The sequence below is a fragment of the Trachemys scripta genome, chromosome 6, assembly GCF_013100865.1.
Source record: "Trachemys scripta elegans isolate TJP31775 chromosome 6, CAS_Tse_1.0, whole genome shotgun sequence".
Lineage (NCBI taxonomy): Eukaryota > Metazoa > Chordata > Testudines > Emydidae > Trachemys > Trachemys scripta.
Window position 1 is genome coordinate 70,812,807 of NC_048303.1, and position 23,136 is coordinate 70,835,942.

The 23,136-nt window shown below is 42.7% G+C and overlaps 1 protein-coding gene across 4 annotated transcripts in view; it reads right to left on the reverse strand.

Moving 5' to 3' along the window:
* The window catches only part of DTWD2 (DTW domain containing 2), a 187,690-nt gene that overhangs the window by 91,157 nt on the left and 73,397 nt on the right, over positions 1-23,136 (reverse strand). For all 4 annotated transcript variants that reach the window (XM_034773752.1, XM_034773750.1, XM_034773751.1 and 1 more), the window contains exon 3: positions 21,053-21,147. In XM_034773752.1, the coding sequence (XP_034629643.1) occupies positions 21,053-21,147 (95 nt within the window). The remainder of the gene's footprint in view (positions 1-21,052; positions 21,148-23,136) is intronic.

Here is a 23,136-nt window from a genome sequence, read left to right on the forward strand (position 1 = left end):
AGACGTTTAAAGGTTTTACATCTCAGTGTCGGTCAGAAAAAAAAAATGCTGCATATGAAAAAAGTGATTTTCTTAAAACAGCCCAGTTCCCTCCTGAGTACCACCTACTTCAAAAAGGCTGCAAAAAGAGTAGCAGCTGCTCCACTTCAAACCAAGTATACACTGAAAGTTCCTATTGACTTTAGGTACCATGATTCCAGTATTTTCAAACTAGTCAGGATTTAGAATTACTTAATTTTTGTGCTCTTTTATAAACACGTGATCATGAAAAAGGCTGACAATTAAAGAATTTCAACCACAGAATTGCTGTGTACTAATTTCACTGCTATAATGCTTATCAGCTAACAATAATCATTAGCTTATCAGCTAATCCTTCAATTTGTTCTGTCTGTTTTATCATGTAAATTTTAATATGCGTCTAATAAGGATTATCCAAAACTTTACCTTGAATGGCCAATGGTCTCAGTCATACTCATATTTAAAATTCCTAAACAAAACTTTAATATGACGCAATTATGATTTAGCAGTGGTTAAGCCATAGGTAAGGTTGTAACAGTGAATTGTGCTTAAGAAGGCACACGATGGCAACATCTGTTAGCTATCTTATTCAAAACTTACAAATTGAGTATAAGAAAGCTTCTAATTTTCTGGATAATTATAATTTCTAGGGCAGTTATATTTTAAAATATTGTTGGAATAAAAACAAATGGTTTTATGTTTGGGTCACTAGCATCTCACTTTTTTTCAGAACCCTTTTGCAAAGATTACTAATGGAGCATCTACACTAAACTTAGTTTATATAAATACCAGTTTTATATTTTCCCATTTTGGAATTTGAGAAAAATAGTTATGCTTCATAACTGATTTGAGCTGTGCCTATTTGAAAGGGCCCATTAATTATATGATGGTGTTGTTTGCTAGGCACAGCTCTATGTCCATACATTGCATCCAGTTTCAAATTACTACAGGCCCATTTACTCTACTGTAAATGTTGACTTTAGTGTCAATTTTAAAATGCCACATTTACGAATATCAACGTTCTTTGCTAAGTAGCATCCTATGTCTTCATACATGACAAGGTTTGTCTAGTTGCAAAAGCTGTTTGTAGGCTGTCAACATTTCTCCACTCTGACCCCATACTGCAGCTGCTGCATTCACCAGATTGTTGCCATTCTTTGTAAGGCAGCATATTATTTGCTTGCAATTTTTCATCTTTAATTTCAACAGTTTAAAAACTAGGAAAATTCATTTAATATTAGTTAAGGTTGCTCTGCTCTACTTACAACGTTTTCCTCACATAATGAAAAGCAAGTAAATTGTGGAGGCCAATAGCCATATTTCTGTTTATCTTCACAAATATAAAGTGCATCAACTGTTAACTATTATTACCTTTCTTCCACAACACACTGTTAACACCCATGGCTTTATCAACTACTACATAGCCTTAAATCTGACATACGTATAAGAAGAATACATATGGTTATTAACATATTAACTTCCTTTTTTAAGTGTATATATAATTCATACTCAGTTATAACAAACAGGACAATTTGACTTCCTGCACCACTCAGTAAATGTCATGCTTTTTGATTATTATATACACTCACACATACAGACCTTCCCCACACATTACTAGGGGAGGGAAAGTTACAAACCAACAGACCACGAGCTCAAATCCTAGTTTTTCTGGCTGTTCTTAATATTTCTGTGACCTTCACAATCCTTATTAACCAAGGATTCATACACTTAGGAGACACAATGGTCATTCACCCATTTTACAGATAAGGGCGTGTCTACATGGGGACACCCAGGAAAATTAATCCAAATTAAATGAATGTGAGGATTTAAAGTGGATTAGTTAAATGCCATTAAACCTCTGTGGTGGATGCTTTTATTCAGAATGAAAATGGCATTAATTTAGGTTAGTTTAATTCACTTTTGAATTAAGATAACACAAATTAAGGCCATTTTAATTCTGAATAAAGAGCATCCATAGAGGGGTTTAATGCAGTCTAACTAATCCATTTTAAAAATTAGTTTGCATTAACTTTCCCGAGTGACCCGATATAGAAGATCCCTAACATAACTGCGAGATTGCACAATGTCACTACAGGCAGAGCTGGGCATAGAATTGGTCTCTACAATGACAGATCCAAGTCTCATCCACTTTGCCACACAACCTTTCAGAAGAAGTGCGCCAAATTGTGTGCCTGCGTGACCCACTCTAACACAGGGTAGATCGTCGTCCCTCTAGTGGCCAACCACCTATGAAAGTTTGACACTAGTGCCTCCTTGCTAACAGACGTGATCCATTAACTCAAGTGGTGTTCGTTCCTGCTTTTAGATTCAGAGTTCACAAATTCAATTTTAACAGCTAACCCAAACAAGAGAGTTATCATATTTAGCTATGCTGCCTCTAACCACTAGACAACACTCCGCAGCCAGAGATAGGAACAGAGCCTGTGCGAGTTTATAGTAGTTGTGCAATCCAGTGGTAAAGTGTGTGCTTTGTCATGTTCTATGCGCTGCTCTTAACACGGAGAACAGCATGCTTTCCCCAGCAGTTATTCGTACAGCTGAAATGGAAGAGATCAAATGCTGTGGATCTGAAGGTTACAGGTTTAAACACATCCGATAATCCAGGGGGAGAAGAATTGTCTAAATTAGAATGAGGACACAAATTATTTGATATTGGAAAACACTGTATTTAATGCAAATGTGAATGTTGTGTCAATATTTGTTTTATTGCTGCATTTGCAGTGTTTACATTTTGGTTAATGAGAACTATTCCATTCAAAAGAGGGTTGAGTGCTTATTGGTAACTAGTAACTGAAAGCCCGTGAGATGTAAAGTCATGTGTGTCAAAAAGCTGAAAGGTTTCAGAGTAGCAGCCGTGTTAGTCTGTATCCGCAAAAAGAACAGGAGTACTTGTGGCACCTTAGAGACTAACAAATTTATTAGAGCATAAGCTTTCGTGGACTACAGCCCACTTCTACTCCTGTTTTTTAAAAAGCTGAAAGTGGCTGAGAACTTAAAAACTGGACAGTAACAGATTATGAATCCCAGTGATGACTGAACATGGTGATACTGTAAACAAAAAGAGCTCTCAACTATGCTTGTAGCTGTTTTCTCACTTCACACTGACTCAACAGACATTCTGGGCTTCAGAGTGATGTTTGGGGTTATTGTGTGTGCTGGCTGTGTTGTTGTGTGCTGGTTATTTTGTGTGAGGGTTGTTTGTGTTGTGAGAGTGGTATGGATTTGGGTAGGTGGTGAATAGGAGTGTGTGCCGAGGTGAACGGCTGTCTGTGTTTGGGGTTATTGTGTGTTCTGGCTATTGTATGAGTGGTTTTGAAGAACTGTGGCAGTAAGGCCAAGTAATCTGCCATCTCTGCAGTCACCTTTGTACAACCAATGAATTGTTGCACAGAAATTAGCTACAGAGTAAGGGTGTAGAGTAAATTAGGGTTGTGCCTAGTTGAGTTACCTGATATCACAATGGTCTAGCACTCTTGCCATGACATATAAACATGCCTTGTCATGGCATAGATGTAATTCATAAAGTCAAATAGCTGAGAACTTAAAAATTGGATAGTAACAGACCACGAAACCCAGTGATGATTCAACCCTGTGATATTCTGAACAAAAAGCTTTCAACCATGCTTGCACCTATTTCCATTACTTTACACTGGCTGAGACATTTCCAGCTTCAGAGTGACACACAGACAGGTGAAAATCCTGGAATGTTATTTTATAGCTTATAAAGTTTACTTGAAGATTGAAGGTTTCTCTACAATTTTTTATACCTACTTAAATAAAACAGTAGAAAAATACTTTTAGTTAGCTGAAGTTAGTCCACTCTGAGGTTTCACCAGACTGGTATGAAGGGTTTTACACCAGTATCACTTGGTTGGTATTTGCCAAACACTCCCCGCAAAACATAAGAGGAAGGGGGAGATATAGGGGAAGGGGGGCAAAGTAGCAGACCATTTTTAAAACAGCAGAACAATGGAGAAAACATTGTCTTTTGGGAAGTCCTCATTATCTTATCCTTGTACAATACCTAGACACTATTGCAATAGGCATTTCAGAAGTGCTAACAGATATAAGGATTGACAGACAACGATGGATAAATAGGCGCATGTTAGTTTTAAATATAGAATAGAATTGGAATCTGTGAAAGCAGAGCCAGTGCTAGGCATAAGCCGAGGTGGGCAAACTACGACCCATGGGCCGCATTCGGCCCGCGGGACCATCCTGCCGGGCCCATGAGCTCCTGGCCTGGGAGGCTACCCCCGGCCCCTCCCCTGCTGTCCCCCCTCCCCCGCAGCCTCAGCTCGCTTGCTCCGCCGCCAGTGCAATGTTCTGGGCGGTGGGGCTGTGAGCTGCTGGGGCAGCGCAGCTGCAGAGCCCGGCCTGACCCGGTGCTCTGTGCTACGTGGTGGTGGCGGTGGTGTGGCCAGGCTCCAGCCAGGCGGCGTGGCTGTAGTGCCACAAGCCACCAGTGCTCCAGGCAGCATGGTAAGGTGGCACAGAGTAGGGGGGGGTTGGATAGAGGGCAGGGGAGTTTGGGGTGGTGGTCAGGATGTGGATGGGGTCAGGGCAGTCGGCGGGGAGGGGGAGAGGGGAACAGGGGGTTGAATGGGGGCAGGGGTTCCAGGGAGGCAGTCAGGAAGGAGGGAGGATTGGATGGGGCGGCAGGAGGCAGTCAGGAGCAGGAGTTCCGGGGGCAGTCAGGGGACAGGGGTGTGTGGATGGGGCCAGGGTCCTGGGGGGGGGGCGCGGATGGGACAGGAGTCCGGGGGGGGCAGATAGGAGGTGGGGGCTGGGCCACGACCCCATCTCCTAACCGTCCCTCCATACAATTTCCGAAACCCGATGCAGCCCTCAGGCCAAAAAGTTTGCCCGCCCCTGGCATAGGGGCAATTGCTTAGGGCCCCAAGCAGCACAATGATGCCCCCTATTAATTATTAGTATGAGCTGTGGAGGGGAGCAGGCAAAAATATTCTTGCTAAGGGTCCCCGAATGGGATAGCACTGGCACAGAGTGAAAAGAGTCACGTAACTTAGAGCATTTGTGGTACATTATATTGGGAACAAGTAAACTCATTTACAGTATTAAGAAAAAAAATATTTTTGTTTGGGAGCAACCAGGAGAAAAGCTCACAGTTCAAGCAAGTAATTAGTGAAAATATTTTCATATAAATGATAGCAGAAGTAAGTTGCAGTCAACTTTCTAAAGATATTGAAGTCGTTAATGAGTTTCCCAAACCTTCTAATGCATTTTTGATGTACCTGATTTAACCACTGACCTGTAACAGAGCTGGTATTTTGACTGTATGGAATTTATTGTACTGATTCTGAAACCGAACTTGTGATGAATTTTGGAGATCTATATGCATGTATTGTCCACCTGATTAATTTTTGAAGACAAACCAAGTTAAATGTTGTTTTCTCCCCCTATTCTTTAAGACAGTCTCCTGCCCCAAATAACAGGGTTCAAGTCAAATGGGTATTGGATGAATAGCTCTATTACAGCTTAATCATTAGTGTCCATAACATTCAGAATTTACTAGTAGATTACAGAAACTTGAAGATCTATGGCTAGAAAGTAAAGAACTATAGAACTTAAGTAGGCAGCTATTTCACTAAAAAAAGAACAGAAGGCCAAAGCAAAGCAGCTTTGGTGTGTTTTTTCCCTTTCTTTGTAGCTGTCACAGTTATAAAGTTGATATTTAAAAACATGAGTGCCAAGATTTCTCATATAACTCTAAAAGTATGAAATGAAGATTATTCAGATTGTCGACAAGTCAGATTACAATGAGCAATTTCATCTAAAATGTGTTTTCTTTACAACACACAAGAATTTCCTATAGAGCTGAGCAAACAGTATTTATTAGGATTTAAAAAAATTGCTTGCAAAATATTTATTGGCATCCTAAAAAAGAAAATAAATCCCAGAAATTATGGTATTTTATTCATAAATATAGGCACTCTTTTTTTTCTTAGCACTTCCCTCATGAATAATAAACCTAGTGCTTGGCCAAAGAATTTACAATGATTATTATATAAGGCACTATACATGGCAGGACATGACTATCTATTTTAGAGCATACTTTAAACTTAGCATGTCTGCAAATAGATAAAATCATAGCTCTTTGTTGTTTCTTTTAAGTGTATTTTTTCCTTCCACAAGCCATATCAGTTTCAAAGATGATACACTAAGCAACAGCCGAAATGTTTGAAGGCTGAAATATGACAACTGGATAGAGTTCTTCGTGCCCATCAAGTCTATCTTTACTAAAACATATGTCCAAAATTGTACACGGTCTTAGGTCCCTATTCAGGAAAGCATGTGCCTGAATGCTTTCCTGAATTGGAGCCTTACTGAGTAACCATGCAATTTTTCTGATCCATATAATTATTATAACTATTATTGCAGCTTTTGTCATACCTCTCTGCTTTCCCTTCTTTTTTTGTTTATTATATGATATTTTTATTGTTTCATGTATAAAATTACATTATCAGATCTTCTGGGCAGGGCTTGTGACAGTCGTCGTGTAACACCTAGCACACTTCTGGGTGCTGAAGATAATCAATTTTTTCTTGATTTAAGACTTTTTCGATTTTTACTGACACCGCCCAATATGCTCAGTGCTGTGTGCAAATGGGTACTATTTCCCCATTTCTATTCTTGTCTACACTAAAGTTACTCAGTAGTGCTACCACACCTTCATAATCCTCCAGAAACTTATTATTATTCTGGAATACTTCTGGTGCAGAGGATTCCATATGGAATCTGCCGAAAAAAAGGTCTCCCAAAAGAGCATTGTGATTTTAGCACTGTCAATGTTCAATGAACCTTAATCAAATATGGACATATCAGAAAGTGACCTCACACTATTTAATACTGAATACCTTGCCTGTATACTTTCTGAACACGAACATAAAATCCTGGAAAAACTCATCATATGCACAAAAACAACGAGGAGTCTGGTGGCACCTTAAAGACTAATAGATTTATTTGGGCATAAGATTTCATGTGTAAAAAACCCACTTCTTCAGATGCCTGGAGTGAAAAGATACAGATACAGGCATAAATATGTATTGGTACATGAAGAGAAGGGAGTTACTTTACAAGTGGAGAACCAATGTTGAAGGCCAATTTGTCAGGGTGGATGTGGTCCACTCCCAATAATTGGGATAAGGAGGAGTCAAGATCAAGAGAGGCAAAATTGTTATTGTAGTGAGCCAACCACTCCCACTCCCTATTCAAGCCCAAATTGATGGTGTTAAGTTTTCAAATGAATTGTAGCTCTGCAGTTTCTCTTTTAAGTCTGTTTTTGACGTTTTTTTGTTGAAGAATGGCTACTTTTAAATCTGTTATTGAGTGTCCAGGGAGATTGAAGTGTTCTCCTACTGGCTTTTGTATGTTACCATTCCCGATGTTTGATTCGTGTCCATTTATCGTTTTACGTTGAGACTGTCTGGTTTGGCCAATGTACACGGCAGAGGGGCATTGCTGGCACATGATGGCATATATCGCATTAGTAGATGTGCAGGTGAATGAGCCTCTGATGGTGTGACTGGTTTAGCTGGGTCCTATGATGGTGTCACTAGAGTAAACAGCGGGACAAAGAAGGCAACGGGGTTTGTTACAGGGATTGGTTACTAGGTTAGTGTTTCTGTGGTGTGGTGTGTAGTTGCTGGTGAGTATTTGCTTCATGTTGGGGGGCTGTCTGTAAGCTAGCATTAGCCTCCCCCCAAGGCCTATGAAGGGGGGATAGTTTTCCAGGATAGGTTGTAGATCATTGATGATGCGATGGAGAGGTTTTAGCTGGGGGCTGTAGGTGATGGCCAGTGGCGTTCTGTTATTTTCCTGGTTGGACCTGTCCTGTAGTAGGTGACGTCTCACCATATGCACAAACTGAACACAGATAGATTGTATGAAAAATATCATTTGTGTTCACAATAGTGCAAATATTACACGTGCAAGTTATATTATTTATTATTTATAGTACTGGCACCTTTCTTTAAAAAGTTTGCTCTAAGAAAAAAAAAAAAGAAGATTTGGAGGTTGTGGTAGATAATCAGCTGAACGAGCTGAATGTAATAGATAATCGTCTGAGTGGTGCAATACTGTGACCAAAAGGATTAATATATTCTTGGATGAATACAGAGGGGAAACTTGAGTAGAAGTAGAAAGATTATTTTACCTCTGCATTTGGAAAAATTACTAACCTTTCATAACTGTTGTTCTTTGAGATGTGCTGCTCATGTCCATTCCATGTTAGGTGTGCGCACCATGTGCACAGTTGCCGGAGATTTCTTTTTCCCCTTAGTGGTATTCAGAGGACCGGCCCTAGCGCCTCTTGGAGCCCTGCGCACATGAGCCGGTATAAGGGGTGCTGCCAGCTCTGCACCCCCTCAGTTCTTTCTTGCCGGTAACTCCAACAGAGGGTAGGAGTGTGGGTCATGGAATGGACATGAGCAACACATCTTGAAGAACAACAGTTATGAAAGGTTAGTAACCATTCTTTTCCTTGTTCAAATGCTTGCTCATGTCCATTCCATGCTAAGTGACTCACAAGCAGTATCCCTGAAGGTGGGCTCGGAGTTCATGGATAGGCAGATTGCAACATTGCTCTCCCGAAACTTGCATCATCATGGGCCTGTTGGGTGATGGCATAGTGGGACACAAAGGTATGAACTGATGACCATATTGAGGTTCTCCAGATGTCCTGTATTGGTATCTCAGTGAGGAACTCTGCTGACAAAGCCTGGGCTCTCGTTGAATGAGCTGTCATGATGGCCAGAAGCAGAACCTTTGCCTGCTCTTGGCAATCTTGGATGCAAGCAGTTGTCCAGGATGAGATTCTTTGCGATGACACTGGTAGTCCTTTCATCCTTTTCGCTACTGTTACAAAAAGTTGCATAGTCTTGCGGAAGGGCTTAGTCTTCTCGATATAGAAGGTCAGGGCCCGCCTAACGTCTAACGTGTGGACCCAACGTTCCTCATCAGTGCTGTGAGGAAAGATGATAAACAGAAAAATATCCTGGTTGCTATGGAATTCTGACACCAGATTTGGTAGGAAGGTCGGGTTGGGGCGCAGCTAGACCTTGTCCTTGAAGAATACCATATAAGGGGGTTCTGATGTCAGGGCTTTGATCTTGTAGATCCTTCTGGCCAAAGTGATCACCACCAGGAAGGTGACCTTCCAAGACAGTAGCAGGAAGAAACAAGATGCCAACGGCTCCAAGGGGGGCCTCTGTGAACTTTGACAGGACCAGGTTTAAGTCCCATGGGGGAACTGGGTTACGAACCTGGAGGTAGAGTCTTTCCAAACCCTTGAGGAACCTGACTGTCATCTCATGGGAGAAGACTGATCTGCACTATACTGGAGGATGGACGGCCGAGATGGCTGCCAAGTGAACCTTAGCCGACAACAGAGCCAGACCATGATGTTTCACCTGGAGCAGGTAGTCCAAGATGGACTGCAGGGAAGACCGAGATGGAAAAAGATTCTGTTCAAAGACCCAACAAGTGAAACATTTCTACTTAGCCAAGTAGGTAGCCCTGGTGGAATGTTTTCTGCTACTTAGCAAGACTGATTTGAGCAGGCCCACTCCTCAGGGTTCAGCCATGCAGCAGCCATGCCATAGGTGTAGGGAGACGAGGTGTGGGTGAAAAGCAACCAACCATGGTTTTGCAAAATCAAGTCTAGACAGGGTAGAGCACTAGTGCAGCTGCCACTGAGAGGTCCAGAAGCATGCCAAACCAATGCTGGCATGGCCATGCCAGAGCTATCATGACAACCTTCACCTTGTTCCTCTTGATCTTTAGGAGGACTTTGCGAACCAAAAGGATCAGTGGGAAGGCGTACAACAGGCCATCTGTCCATGAGAGCAGAAAGGCATGGGAAAGGGAGCCCCTGCTGAGCCCGCGCATAGAACAGAACTGATGGCATTTCCTGTTCTGTCTGGTGGCAAAACAGGTCCACCTGGGGAGTCCCCCACTTCTGGAAGATAACAGTGGTGACCTTCGTGTGAAGAGCCCACTCATGGCAAGAGGAAAAGGACCTGCTGAGGTGATCCACCAATGCATTCCGGTCTCCTGGAAGGTGCGAAGCCTCAAGGTAAATGGCACGCTTCATACAAAAGTCCCACAGTCGGAGAGCCTCCTGACACAGGGCTTAGGATCGAGCTCCCCCTTGCTTGTTGATGTAAAACATTAAGGCCATCTTGTCTGTTAAGACCTGCATGACCTTGCCTAAGAGCTGGAGGAGAAACACCAGGCAGGCCAAGCATATTGCCCTAAGTTCTGTGATGTTTATGTGCAGGGAGAGTTCTTCCTGGGACCAGAAACCCTGGGTCCTGAGTCTGCAGAGATGGGCTCACCACCCCACGTCTGACGCATCCAAAACCAAGGTACCTGTTGGATATGGGGCAGCAAAAGGCACCCCCCCTTCATCACAGAACGCGAATCTCTCCACCAAGTCAGAGAAGCTAAGACAGGTGATGGAATCGTGAGAACTGAGTGCAAGTGGCATCTACCCGGGGAGTAAACTGACTCCAGCCACATTTGTAGGGTTCTGAGGCATAGCCGCACATACTGCACCAGGCAGGTACATGCTGCCATGTGACCTAACAGTTTGAGGCACACCTGGTCAGTCATAAGTGGGTGAACTGTGACTCAGGTGATTAGATCCAACATAGTTCAGAACTTGGCCCTAGTAGGTAGGCCCTGGCCTGGGCGGAGTTGAGCACTGTCCCAGTAAACTCTATTCTCTGCACCGGGACCAATGTTGATTTCTGTTTATTAACAAACCCAGCACCCAAAGGGTGGCATGTAGTATGCCAATGCTGTGCTGAATCTGAGAGTGGCCTTTGATCAGCCAATTATCAAAGTATGGGTAGACTTGTAGGCTTCGACATCTGAGGTAGGCTGCAACCACTGCCATACACTTAGTAGAAACCTCAGGGCTCAAGATACACCAGTGGTTCTCAAACTTTTGTAGTGGTGTCCCCTTTCACACAACAAACCTATGAGTGTGACCCCCCCTTATAAATTTAAAACACTTTTAAAAATATTTATTATTATAATAAATGAAGGTGAAGCAGGGTTTGGGGGTGTAATAACCTTGTGACGCCCTAAGGGGTCACAGCCCCCAGTTTGAGAATCCCTGTGATAGACTGAAGGGAAGCGTGGTGAATTCGTAGTGGCATTGGCCCACCACAAACCTGAGGAATCTCCTGTGTCCATGGATGGAGATGTGGAAATAAGCATTCTTTAAATTGAGGGCAGCGTATCAGTCTCCTAGCTCCTGGGAGGGAAAGATGAAGGCCAGGGAGACCATGCGGAACCTCACTTTCTTGAGCTATTTGTTGAGGTGATGCAGTTCCAGGATGTGCTGTAGGCCCCCCTTTGGCCTTAAGGATTAAAAAAACTTGGGAGTAAAACTTCTTCCATCTCAAGTCTCAAGGAACTTTCTCTATTGCCCCCACATGTAGGAGGACTTGTATCTCCTTGACAAGAATCTGCTCATGAAAAGGGTCCATGAAGAGGGATGGGGTTGGAGGTGTGGGAAAGATGAAAACTGCAGGGTGTAACCAACTGTTACAGTACAAAGCACCCAACGGTATAATGTTACATAGGCAGTCCAAAAACCAAAGCGGGGGGATGTATCCTGAATTGAGTCTGGTATATCATCCTCAGGTGTGCCTTCAAAAGGCCAGCCTGGTCCCACCGGGGTACCTACTTGAGCCTGACTGGGAAGCTGAGGTAGAAGGTAGGGGCTGACAACATTAATAACCCTTTCTTTTATAGGGTTCCTGCTTGGGAGGCCCCAAAAACCTGGGAGGCTGTTGAGGCCTGAAATGCTTCCTGGAGGCCAGGAGTGTAAACAGGCCTAGGGAGTGAAGTATGGCCCTTGAGTCTGAGGTCGTGAAGCTTTTGGAGTCTGAGAACAGGGAGGTACCCTTGAGGGAGAGTTCCTGGACGGATTACTGAACCTCATGTGAGAGACCTGATGATTGGGGTCACGAATAGCGCCTCATGGTGACCGCTGACACCATCGTTGTGGCTGCTGAGTCAGCAGCATCCAGAGCTGCCTGGAGGGAGGGTCTGGCCACCGTCTTGCCTTCCTCCAAGATGGGCATGAACTCCTGCTTCGACTCCTGTGGCAGGGAGCTCTTTAACTTGACCATTGAGTCCCACAGGTTAAAATTATACTTTCACAGTGTAACACCCTGCTGGTTAGAGATACGAAGCTAGTGGCTGCCCGTGGAATAAACCTTTCACCCAAACAGATCCAGCCTTAATTCTTTGAGGTGGCGCTCAACTGCGCTTGTCTGTCCCGCTCGTTTGCAGTGGACACCACCAGGGATCCTGACGGGGGAATGTGAGTACAGGTATTCAAACTCACTGGCCACTACATAGTACTTCTTCTTTGTCCTTTTTGAGGTAGGCAGCAGAGACGAAGGGGTCTGCTATAGCACCCTGACTAGACCCAACACTGCCTCATTGACTGGCAGGGCCACTATCAATCAGGCTCTGCATGGACTCCTTTACTCCTAGGCTTCCAGCCTCAAATTTGTGGTGACATGTTTCAGGAGTTCTTGATAGGCCCTGAAGTCATCTGGCAGAAGCGGGTTATTAGGACCTGCGACTGCCTCATCCAGGGATGATGAGGAAGGTGGCTAGCACCGTAAGAGGGGCTGGTCCTTTCTCCTCCACCTGGACTACTTTCATTGGGGCCACTTCAGTGACCTTGGTGCCAGGGTCAGTACTGGAGTCGGGGTCCAGGGCCGGGGTCAGTGGCTTGTTTCTCGGTCACCACCAAATATGAATGCTGGGAAGGGGGTCTCGGTACCAGGGGAAACCACCATGTGTTCCAATATTGCCACTGCATTGGCCAATGGCCCGATGGCCAAGCTCCAGCTGCGGGGCCGGTACTGAAGTCGGGTATCAGTACTTTTCTGGCAGGGCGAATGATTGCCCCTCTGACTCCAAAGAGGACTCTTCCCTCGGAGACCACGGCGGAGCTGTAGCTGTTTCTGCCTCCAGGTGGTGCCGGGAAACTGGTGACTGACGCCGGGTGGGGGACTGCTCATGGTGGGGCCATGGAGGGTCTTCCTCTGGAAGGTGCCACAATGGTCGGTGATGGGATAGAACTCACAGCCCCTTGAATCCTTCTATCCCCGGAACCTCTGGCTGGCAAGGGGTCTTGGGGGTGGGCGGTCCCGGGAGGGACATCAAATTCTTTGCAGCCTGGAAAGCCTCTGGAGTTGAGGGTGTCCACAGGCGCGAAGTGACACAACTGCTCTCAGGAGTCAGAGATGGGCCCCAGACCGGGCTCACTGCCTTACGCAGAGTCGACAGAGTCAACCATGAATCTGGGAAGGATGAGTGGCCCAGCACAGGTCTCACTTCATCGGCTACTCCCCACTTGTCCCTCTTCAGCATCAGAGAGTGCCCTCTCTTGGCACGCTGTTTCTTATGATTCTTCCTGTATGGAGAAAGGTGCCAGGTGGAGCACTTCGCACAGAGGCCAAAGTGCTCAGTGCTGATTCAGAGCAGCAAGGCTCTGAGGATTATCTGAGGGCTGCCTTCATGAGCAAAGTCTTCAGACGAACATCCCTGCCTTTCTGAGTGCGCAGTCTGAAGTTCCTGCAGATCTTGCGCTTCTCCTTTATGTAAGCTTCCCCAAGGCATTTTAGAAAGCTCAAATGCGGGTCACTGACTGGCATGGCCTCCACTCACCGCAGGAGGTACCCTGAGATGATGCCCTTTGATGACTGGGACCACTATTTACACTACATACACTAATACTAATTGATAACTAAATACGCCAACTACAAAAACTATATACGATGGAGTACAGAGTCCAAACCACTGGGAAAGACTTTCAAGAGCAAGAAGGTCAGTCCAAGCAACCGTCACAGGCAGTAAAAAGGAACTGAGAGGATGTGGAGCTGGCGGCACCCCGCATACCGGTGCATGTGTGCATGGCTCCCAGGGGCACTAGGGCCGGTCCCCTGGATACCACTAAGGGGGAAAAAAACCTCTGACAAGTGTGCATGTGGAATGTGCAAATCTAGCATGGAATGGATGTGAGCAAGTGCTTGAAGAAGAACTGGTGCAACCACTGCTGGAATACTGTGACCACAATTCAAGAAGGATGTTGATAACCTGAAGAGGGTTCAGAGAAGAGCCACAAGAATACTTATAGGATTAGAAAACAAGCTTTATTGTGACAGACTCAGGGAGCTCATTCTATTTAGAGTAACAAAGAGATGGGATAGGGATGACTTATCAGTCTATATGTACCTACACAGGGAACAAAAATTTGATAACAGGCTCTTCAATTTAGCAGACAGAGGTATATCTCGATCCACAGGCTGGAAGTTGAAGCTAAACAAATTCATACTGGATATAAGATGACAATTTTTAAGTGAGGGTAATTAACCACTGGAACAATTTACCAGGTATGGTGGATTCTCTATCAATAGCAATTTTTAAATTAAGAGTGATTTTTTTTTTAAGTTATGCTCTCGTTCAACAGGAATTATTTTGGGGAAGTTCTATGGCCTGTGTTATATTGGTCATGCTAGGCACTCACAATGACTTTTCTGTAAAAAGCAACAGAGGGTCCTGTGGCACCTTTAAGACTAACAGAAGTATTGGGAGCATAAGCTTTCGTGGGTAAGAACCTCACTTCTTCAGATGCAAGTAATGGAAATCTCCAGAGGCAGGTATAAATCAGTATGGAGATAACGAGGTTAGTTCAATCAGGGAGGGTGAGGTGCTCTGCTAGCAGTTGAGGTGTGAACACCAAGGGAGGAGAAACTGCTTCTGTAGTTGGATAGCCATTCACAGTCTTTGTTTAATCCTGATCTGATGGTGTCAGATTTGCAAATGAACTGGAGCTCAGCAGTTTCTCTTTGGAGTCTGGTCCTGAAGTTTTTTTGCTGTAAGATGGCTACCTTTACATCTGCTATTGGGTGGCCAGGGAGGTTGAAGTGTTCTCCTACAGGTTTTTGTATATTGCCATTCCTGATATCTGACTTGTGTGCATTTATCCTCTTGCGTAGTGACTGTCCAGTTTGGCCAATGTACATAGCAGAGGGGCATTGCTGGCATATGATGGCATATATAACATTGGTGGACGTGCAGGTGAATGAGCCAGTGATGTTGTAGCTGATTTGGTTAGGTCCTGTGATAGTGTTGCTGGTGTAGATATGTGGGCAGAGTTGGCATCAAGGTTTGTTGCATGGGTTGGTTCCTGAGTTAGAGGTGTTATGGTGTGGTGCGTGGTTGCTGGTGAGAATATGCTTAAGGTTGGCAGGTTGTCTGTGGGCAAGGACTGGCCTGCCTCCCAAGGTCTGTGAAAGTGAGGGATCATTGTCCAGGATGGGTTGTAGATCACTGATGATGCGTTGGAGAGGTTTAAGCTGAGGACTGTAGGTGATGGCCAGTGGAGTTCTGTTGGTTTCTTTTTTGGGCCTGTCTTGTAGCAGGAGGCTTCTGGGTACACGTCTGGCTCTGTTGATTTGTTTATTTCCTTGTGTGGGTATCGTAGTTTTGAGAATGCTTGGTGAAGATCTTGTAGGTTTTGGTCTCTGTCTGAGGGGTTGGAGCAGATGCGATTGTACCTCAGTGCTTGGCTGTAGACGATGGATCGTGTGGTGTGACCGGGGTGGAAGCTGGAGGCATGAAGGTAGGCATAGCGGTCGGTGGGTTTTCGGTATAGGGTGGTGTTAATGTGGCCATCGCTTATTTGTACGGTGGTGTCTAGGAAGTGGACCTCCCGTGTAGATTGGTCCAGGCTGAGGTTGATGGTGGGGTGGAAGCTTTGAAATCATGGTGGAATTCTTCCAGGGTCTCCTTCCTATGGGTCCAGATGATGAAGATGTCATCAATAGTGTAGGTAGAGAAGGGGCATGAGTGGATGAGAACTGAGGAAGCATTGTTCCAGGTCAGCCATAAAAATGTTGGCATATTGTGGGGCCATGCAGGTGCCCATAATGATGCCACTGGTCTGGAGGTATATATTGTCACCAAATTTGAAATAATTGTGCGTGAGATAAAGTCACAGAGCTCAGCAATAAGTTGTGCTGTGTCATCATCAGGGATACTGTTCCTGACAGCTTGTATTCCATCTGTGTGTGGGATGTTTGTGTAGAGAGCCTCTACATCCATGGTGGCTAGGATGGTGTTTTCTGGGAGGTCACCAATACACTGTAGTTTTCTCAGGAAATGTGAGGTTCTTACCCACGAAAGCTTATGCTCCCAATACTGTTAGTCTTAAAGGTGCCACAGGACCCTCTGTTGCTTTTTACAGATTCAGACTAACACGGCTACCCCTCTAATAAATGATTTTTCTGATCTCGGAATCCATGAACGCATGAATATTCAACTCCAGAATTCAATTTATTTGTATTGTGGTGATGTCCTGGGACCCCAATAATGGATGAGGCCCCATTATGCTAACAATTGTATAGTCTATGCCCTAAAAGGTCTTAAATTTAAATATAAGACAAGAGACAGCAGATGGATAGACAGACAGTGGAGTACAAGGTAACTGACACAAGACTAGTATGCATGAAAAACAGTTATCATGCATCAGGTATGTAACTATTGTTGAGCTTTTTGTACACATCATGACAGAAAATTGTAAGGAGCAATCTGAAGGAAAGCAATGATGTGGCTTTCTGGATGTTTAAATCCAGCTTCTCCCATACATGAGGGTCAGCATGGGAAAAAGTATGAAAGTTGTTGTATTAACATAATGGACAATAAAGGCTGGCATTACTGGCAGAAGTCAACATCTTGAGGGTGTGCAAGAGATGATGTTAAAATAGGCCATGAAAGGCTTTAAAAGCAAAGATGAGTAGTTTATGATTGATGCAGTGGAGAAGAGGGAACCAGGGAGGAGTGACATTGTTTTCATGGATCATTCCTTCAACTGTCTTTGCAATAGTTTTTTAAATGGAGGTAACTGGGGCAAGGTAATATTTATCAAGGCAGGAGAGAGAAAGATGTAACAGTACTAGAGATGGATGACAAATTTCTCTGTATGAATGGAGGGGAAAAAAGGCAGAATTTTAGAGATGTTTTGCAGGATAAAGCAGCAATATTTAGAAATGACCTGGACGTGATGTCCGAGACACATCTGAGTAGAAAATACCATGCAGGTTACAGGCCTGAGTGACAGGGAGGATGGTGGTGCTGTACATGGTGACTGAAAAAGGAGGAAGACAGGGTTTAGTGGTAGTGATTTAAAAGCTCCAATTGTTAATCGGGGGGAGGAATAGCTCAGTGGTTTGAGCATTGGCCTGCTAAACCCAGGGTTGTGAGTTTAATCTTTGAGGGGGCTATTTAAGGATCTGGGGCAAAAATCTGTCTGGGGATTGGTCCTGCTTTAAGCAGAAGGTTGGACTAGATGACCTCCTGAGGTCCCTTCCAACCCTGATATTCTATGATTAAAACCCACTATTACTTTGTTTTAGGAATCGCTCTTTTCTCTGGAGCTAAATATTTTGAGCATTTAAAAATATTATGAAGTGAGTGGACTGTTTTTATTGGTGACCAGTAGTATCATTTAAAACACTATTTATACATACTGAAAACTGTCAGAGATTAACCTTATACTCACCTTCTTTTACCATTTGACTTCACCTCCCACAATCAGCTGGGTACAACTATGTCACCTTTACCTTGTGTATCTCTTTTGAGACTTTTTGCAATGGTGTGGGTGTTTCACTGCTGACAATGTATTTTACAGCACGAAATGCTCATCTATTTGCATATGGATCAAATAACTATAGTGGTAACACGTAATATAATGTAGCCAATTAGTTCAGTTTATTATTTAATTGTGATATATTGTTGGGATTAATGCGTATGCTATTTCATATGTAATCAGTGTGTGATGAATAGATTTAAGTTGTAAGTATAGGTATAGATATAAGTAGGATAGGATCATAGGAGTATAAAATTGACAAGTATTTGAGTGATGAGTATGTGTTAGACAGATAAGAAAGATAAAGTTGTAATGCACGGTCTACAGGCTGAGACCTGCACGATTTCAGATTAGCCATACTAGGCCTCAGGCCTAAGAAGAGCTGACATAAGTAGCTTAATCAGAAATAACCCTGTACAAGTAAAGTTACAAGATTATTGTAAAGTAAGTGCCAGTAGGTGATGTTTGGGGAAATATATTTCAATGTACCTATCTAGACTGCCAGACACCTGACTGTAACATCACTGTGGAAAGTTTTGCTCTCCCCACAAGTTACCATGGGAACATGTTTACATAGATGCTTATGAGACTAAGGGGAACTAAGAGAACCACCTATGAAAAGCAGGGCATCCCAAAATGTATGGGATGTGGAAGGACACAAAGAAAAAGGGGGTTGGAACAGTCATGCATATACATATGATGGTAGATGTGGTCATAACACAGGATAAAAAGGGTTTGCTGGTATGGACAGGGTGGTAAGACCACATCAGAAAAAAAAACCCCATCTGTCAGGATCCCACCAAAGGCAGTAAGGGCATAGGGTCAGAGCAGGGGGAAAACCTGAGGCTGGGAGTAGCAGAGGAGTTTGTAGTCAGGTTCTAGGCCAGGGTCAATACAAAAGGTCAGAGTCCAAGTCAGGTTTCAGGTTCGAGTCAGGAAGCAAAGTCCAAATCAAGCCAATGTCAGTTCCAGGCATGGCTGTGGCAGCTACAGGAGATCCACACTGTTGCCTGGAAACTTCCTGGAACACTCATTGGGTTTATATAGGGCAGAGAGCCAATGAGGAGCCATGAGGCTGCTCTCTGTCAAATCCTTGAGGTGGAACTTCCCATGGGCTGTGTCCACAGCAGGTCTTGGGAAGTGAAGAGCAAGCTGGTTACATTTGCCGCTGGGTGGCAGCCTGAAGATATCAGCTGACTGGTAGCTTCACAGCCCTGGGTTCTAGACTGGGGGCCTTAAACCATCAGGGAAGAACCAAGTCAGAAAGACTCTCTCCTCCCCCTCCCACCCCCATTGATGACAACCTGTTGAGAGATGAACCTGACTCTGTGATAGGTGAGTATGAATACAGCATTGGCTGTTGCATAGTTTTGTACATGTAGGTGTGAATGTAACATAATACAGACAAAATTACTTGTGATTGCGTGTGGGGTCACTGTATTCCCTCTTTGTGTACTCTTAGAGTCTCCCAACCTAAGAGAAGCTCTAAGGGTGACTTTTACCCTGTTGATCTTAAAACTGTAGCAACACAGGAGATGGACTTACTTACTAGGGACAGTATTTTAGCATAGAACTATCAATTCAATTGAAATAAAGGCTACAATAGTTATGGATGCTAAACTATTCTACCCTTTTGTTTTAAAATGTTCACAAATTTTCAAAACCTTTCACTTTTGGGGCTAAAGTTTTCTGTGTTTTGTCTCTACCTACAAGCTTTTTTATTATTTTATTTTTGTAAATTGGAGCAAAATTCTGGCTTTTGAACTGAGAAAGGGTAAACAATTGCACTTGGGACACTTAAAGAAATTTGCTTTACCAAAAGCAGACTGCATTGGAAACAATACATCCAGTGCATGTCACCATGAAAAGTGATTTCATTTTCTGCTTTAACTGGAGGAAAATGCAGTTTTCCCATACACTGGAAGTTCTTAGGTAATTTAAATGCTTATTACCATAGAAGACTAATAAAAACATTCTGAATTGACTTATGGCATCTCTGTTCAGTAGACCTCAGTGAATTCTGCAAAAAGCTTCCCCAAATATTCATTTGAATTTTAAATGAATTTGCTTCATCAGTATTCACACCCTTTTTTGTTGCCTTTCAGGGAACATTTATGCAACAAAATCTCACAAGCATTTGCACCAGAAGTTTGTTGATAAAAAATTAGCTTCACCAAATGAGGATGAAAGACAATACTAATGTGACAATCTTGTCCAAAATTTCAGAATATCAAAAAATAAATGTGAAGAAACTGCCATGCGTTAACACATAGCTAACAGAAAGAATGTCACCAAAAATACGCACTCATTTTTAATCTCAGGACTCCCTCTTCTGAGACTTGTAAAGCATCTACAGCCTGATTTACATCTAAAAGTTATATTGGCATAGCTACGCTGGTCAGGGATGTGAAAAAATATACCCCAACTGACAAAACCCCCAGTGTAGGTGCAACTATGTCGACATAACGGTACTTCTGTCAATGTAGTTAAAGTTGCCTGGACAGGTGATGTTCGTAGACTGACAGAAAAACTCCTTCTGCCACTGTAGGTTGCGTCTACACGAGGGGGCTATGCCAGCATAGCTATTACAACATAGGCTCTGTATTGCAGACTTAGCTTAAATCAATCAATGCAGATTATTATTTGTACAGCAGTAACACTTATTAGCCATCAGTCTTTGTGCTAAGAACTGAACAAGCATATAAAATTAAGATAGATTTTAAGCTTTTCAGGGAAGGAACTAAGTATAAAGAGGAGACACAACAGGTGTGTGTGTATACAGATAAACAGAGGTAGTACAAAGTAACAATGAGACTATTAGGAACACCGTGATAAGCAATGGTGACTGCATACCAGCTGCCTAACCATTTTTGTAGGCATCATGACTGATAAGAATGATGCAGGGCATTGGCTGCACTGCCATTTACTGGCTTTAGAAAAGACCAGGACATCTTGCCGTCTCACTTGAAGTAAAGGTGTCACAGTACCCGGGTTCTGAAAAGAGGTCAAGAATGAACATACAGAATGCAACAGCATCCCCATATGAAGAGGTAACAACTTTTGACCCCCCGAGGGCTTGGTTAAAAAAAAAAAAAAAAAAAAAAAAGTGGATTTGATGCTAATTAAAAGGAAACAGTCCAAAAAGGAGTTTACAAAATGCAGTACTGTATTTCAACTTCATTTGTGAGCCTTAGCACTGCACAGCAGTGAACACTTAGAAATGCAAAAATATTCAGTGTAGCTTTTAAAAGCAGTATCATCAATAGTACACAACAGAGAACCAGAAGTTGAATCAGCAATTCTGCTTACCTATCTTCACCAAAACGTCGGCCAATCAAGACTTTACACTTGTCTCCAGGGAGGCAAGCAGCTAGAAGAGGCACTGTCCGTAATACTCGACTTTCCTTTATATCAAAAAGGGAAAAAAACATTTTTTAAAGAATAAGGATGCTTTCTTAAACTCTTAAGATGTAGTAGTTTCTTTTGTAGTTCTTACTACCACAAAATAGGCATCATACAGGCTCTCTCAGTGATAGAAAAGGCATACAATAAGGAAAAAAATCCAGATTCCAATTTTAATTTATTCTATTCTGTGTAATACTTACCTGTAATTGTTGCTCTCTGAAAATATACAGCTCAGTGAAAACAGGTAGTCTTGCCTCCATTCACCTGTTCAGACCTGGTAGGAATTTCCATAAACCAAATTCTATGAAGTTTGGTGTGATGAGGACTTCTCATCCCACCACTGCCCCCCAATACTTCACCAGTTAATTTCAAGCTGGAAGTTAGAATACTTCCATATACATATTAGCCAATTAAAACATGAAAAAAAAAAATAATGAGGTCAGTCTCTTCACCTCTGTACATCTTCAGAGAAGCTTTTTTTTACAGGTTTCTAATTATTTCTTTTTTAGAGCTACCCATCTCAATAGATTCTCACACTGGACTTTTATCCTGCTCTCTCAAAGTCAATGAAAAAACTCCCATTGACTTCAATTCTGCAAGGTCAGACCTTCAGTGACTTAAAAAAAAGCTCAAGGGTGCTTGTAAAAGAAAACTGTAAACAGAAACTTCAACAAAAAATGAGAAACAATGAACAAGGAAACCATAGAGAACACACCCTGATCAGTACCATTAACAATAATGCAGATTACATAAACAGTATGCTACATGACAAAATGTATTATACACAAATATATGTGTGCAACAGGGAGAGAGAGAGATTGATTTCAAATTGCAGAGCCACCAAGCACTTGCTATTAATTCATCAGGCACAATGGAAGCCACCAACCACCTATAGCCGTCCTGCAATTTTGCCAAAAGGGCTTATTTTGTGATTCAAGAAATCGATAAGAAGTTTCACGGCTTTTAAAAAAATCTAAAAAGTTAAAACAATTTTATTCTTATGCTCAGAGTGAAGAAGCAAGAATGTACAAAAAAGTAGAAATCTGGTCAAAGACTGAAAAACCATGACAGCAAGACTGATACTGCATCCAATGTCCTGGGCTACCACTATCCAAACAAAGCATTTAAACAACAGACTAGTCTAAAACGGGCACAGAATACATTAGTTTTTATACTTGTGGGGTTCCCCTCTCCCGTGTCTCTCTCACACACACACACACACACACACACACACGAGGTTGACTTTACTTTCACAAACAGATGCCAAAAATAATAATATTGGATGTGTCAGAAGATTCATTTTTTGGCAAGTGGTTAAAGAATGGCAACAAAGAGCAGAAAGAACAGCTACTATTGGTCTCTCATTAAAAAAATATTAATAGCCAGCAGGAGGAAGACATTCAAAAATTGTTACTTTCAATGTTTTTCTCTAATTTGGTCCCACTGCCCAATCCAAATAATCTAACTTTTAGACAAATGCTTGCTGCTAACTGTACGGAAGTGTATTTTTTTTTAACTGAATTAAAGGTGAACTACAAGAGAAAAGTATGTTTGGAAATGTAGACAGTATATGAAAGATGGACTACACAAAGTAGAGAAGAAATTGTTTGAGAATTCAGACATGAGCTTGTAGATAACCAAGACCTTAGTAAAGGTTAAGGCTAAATATATACTGTCATTGTAGCTATTTTCAATCTACAGATCTGAAAACATGTAATTATTTCCTTCCTTTGCGCTCTTCCATGTTCCTCCTGGCAGCAGTGTGCAATGCTTTGTTTTGTGGAAATACTGAATATTTGACTACTGAAGTACCATAGATACAGCACCATAGGGGTTATTCTTCTTTTCTGAGAGTTAATGGTGTTGGTTACTACCTTATATTTTCTCTGTAGTGAACTGGATTTTTCATGATTCATGACTAATAATGAAACATCTACTAAAAGAAAATTTATTAAAAATAAACAACCAAAAACCAGTATCCTTTTGGT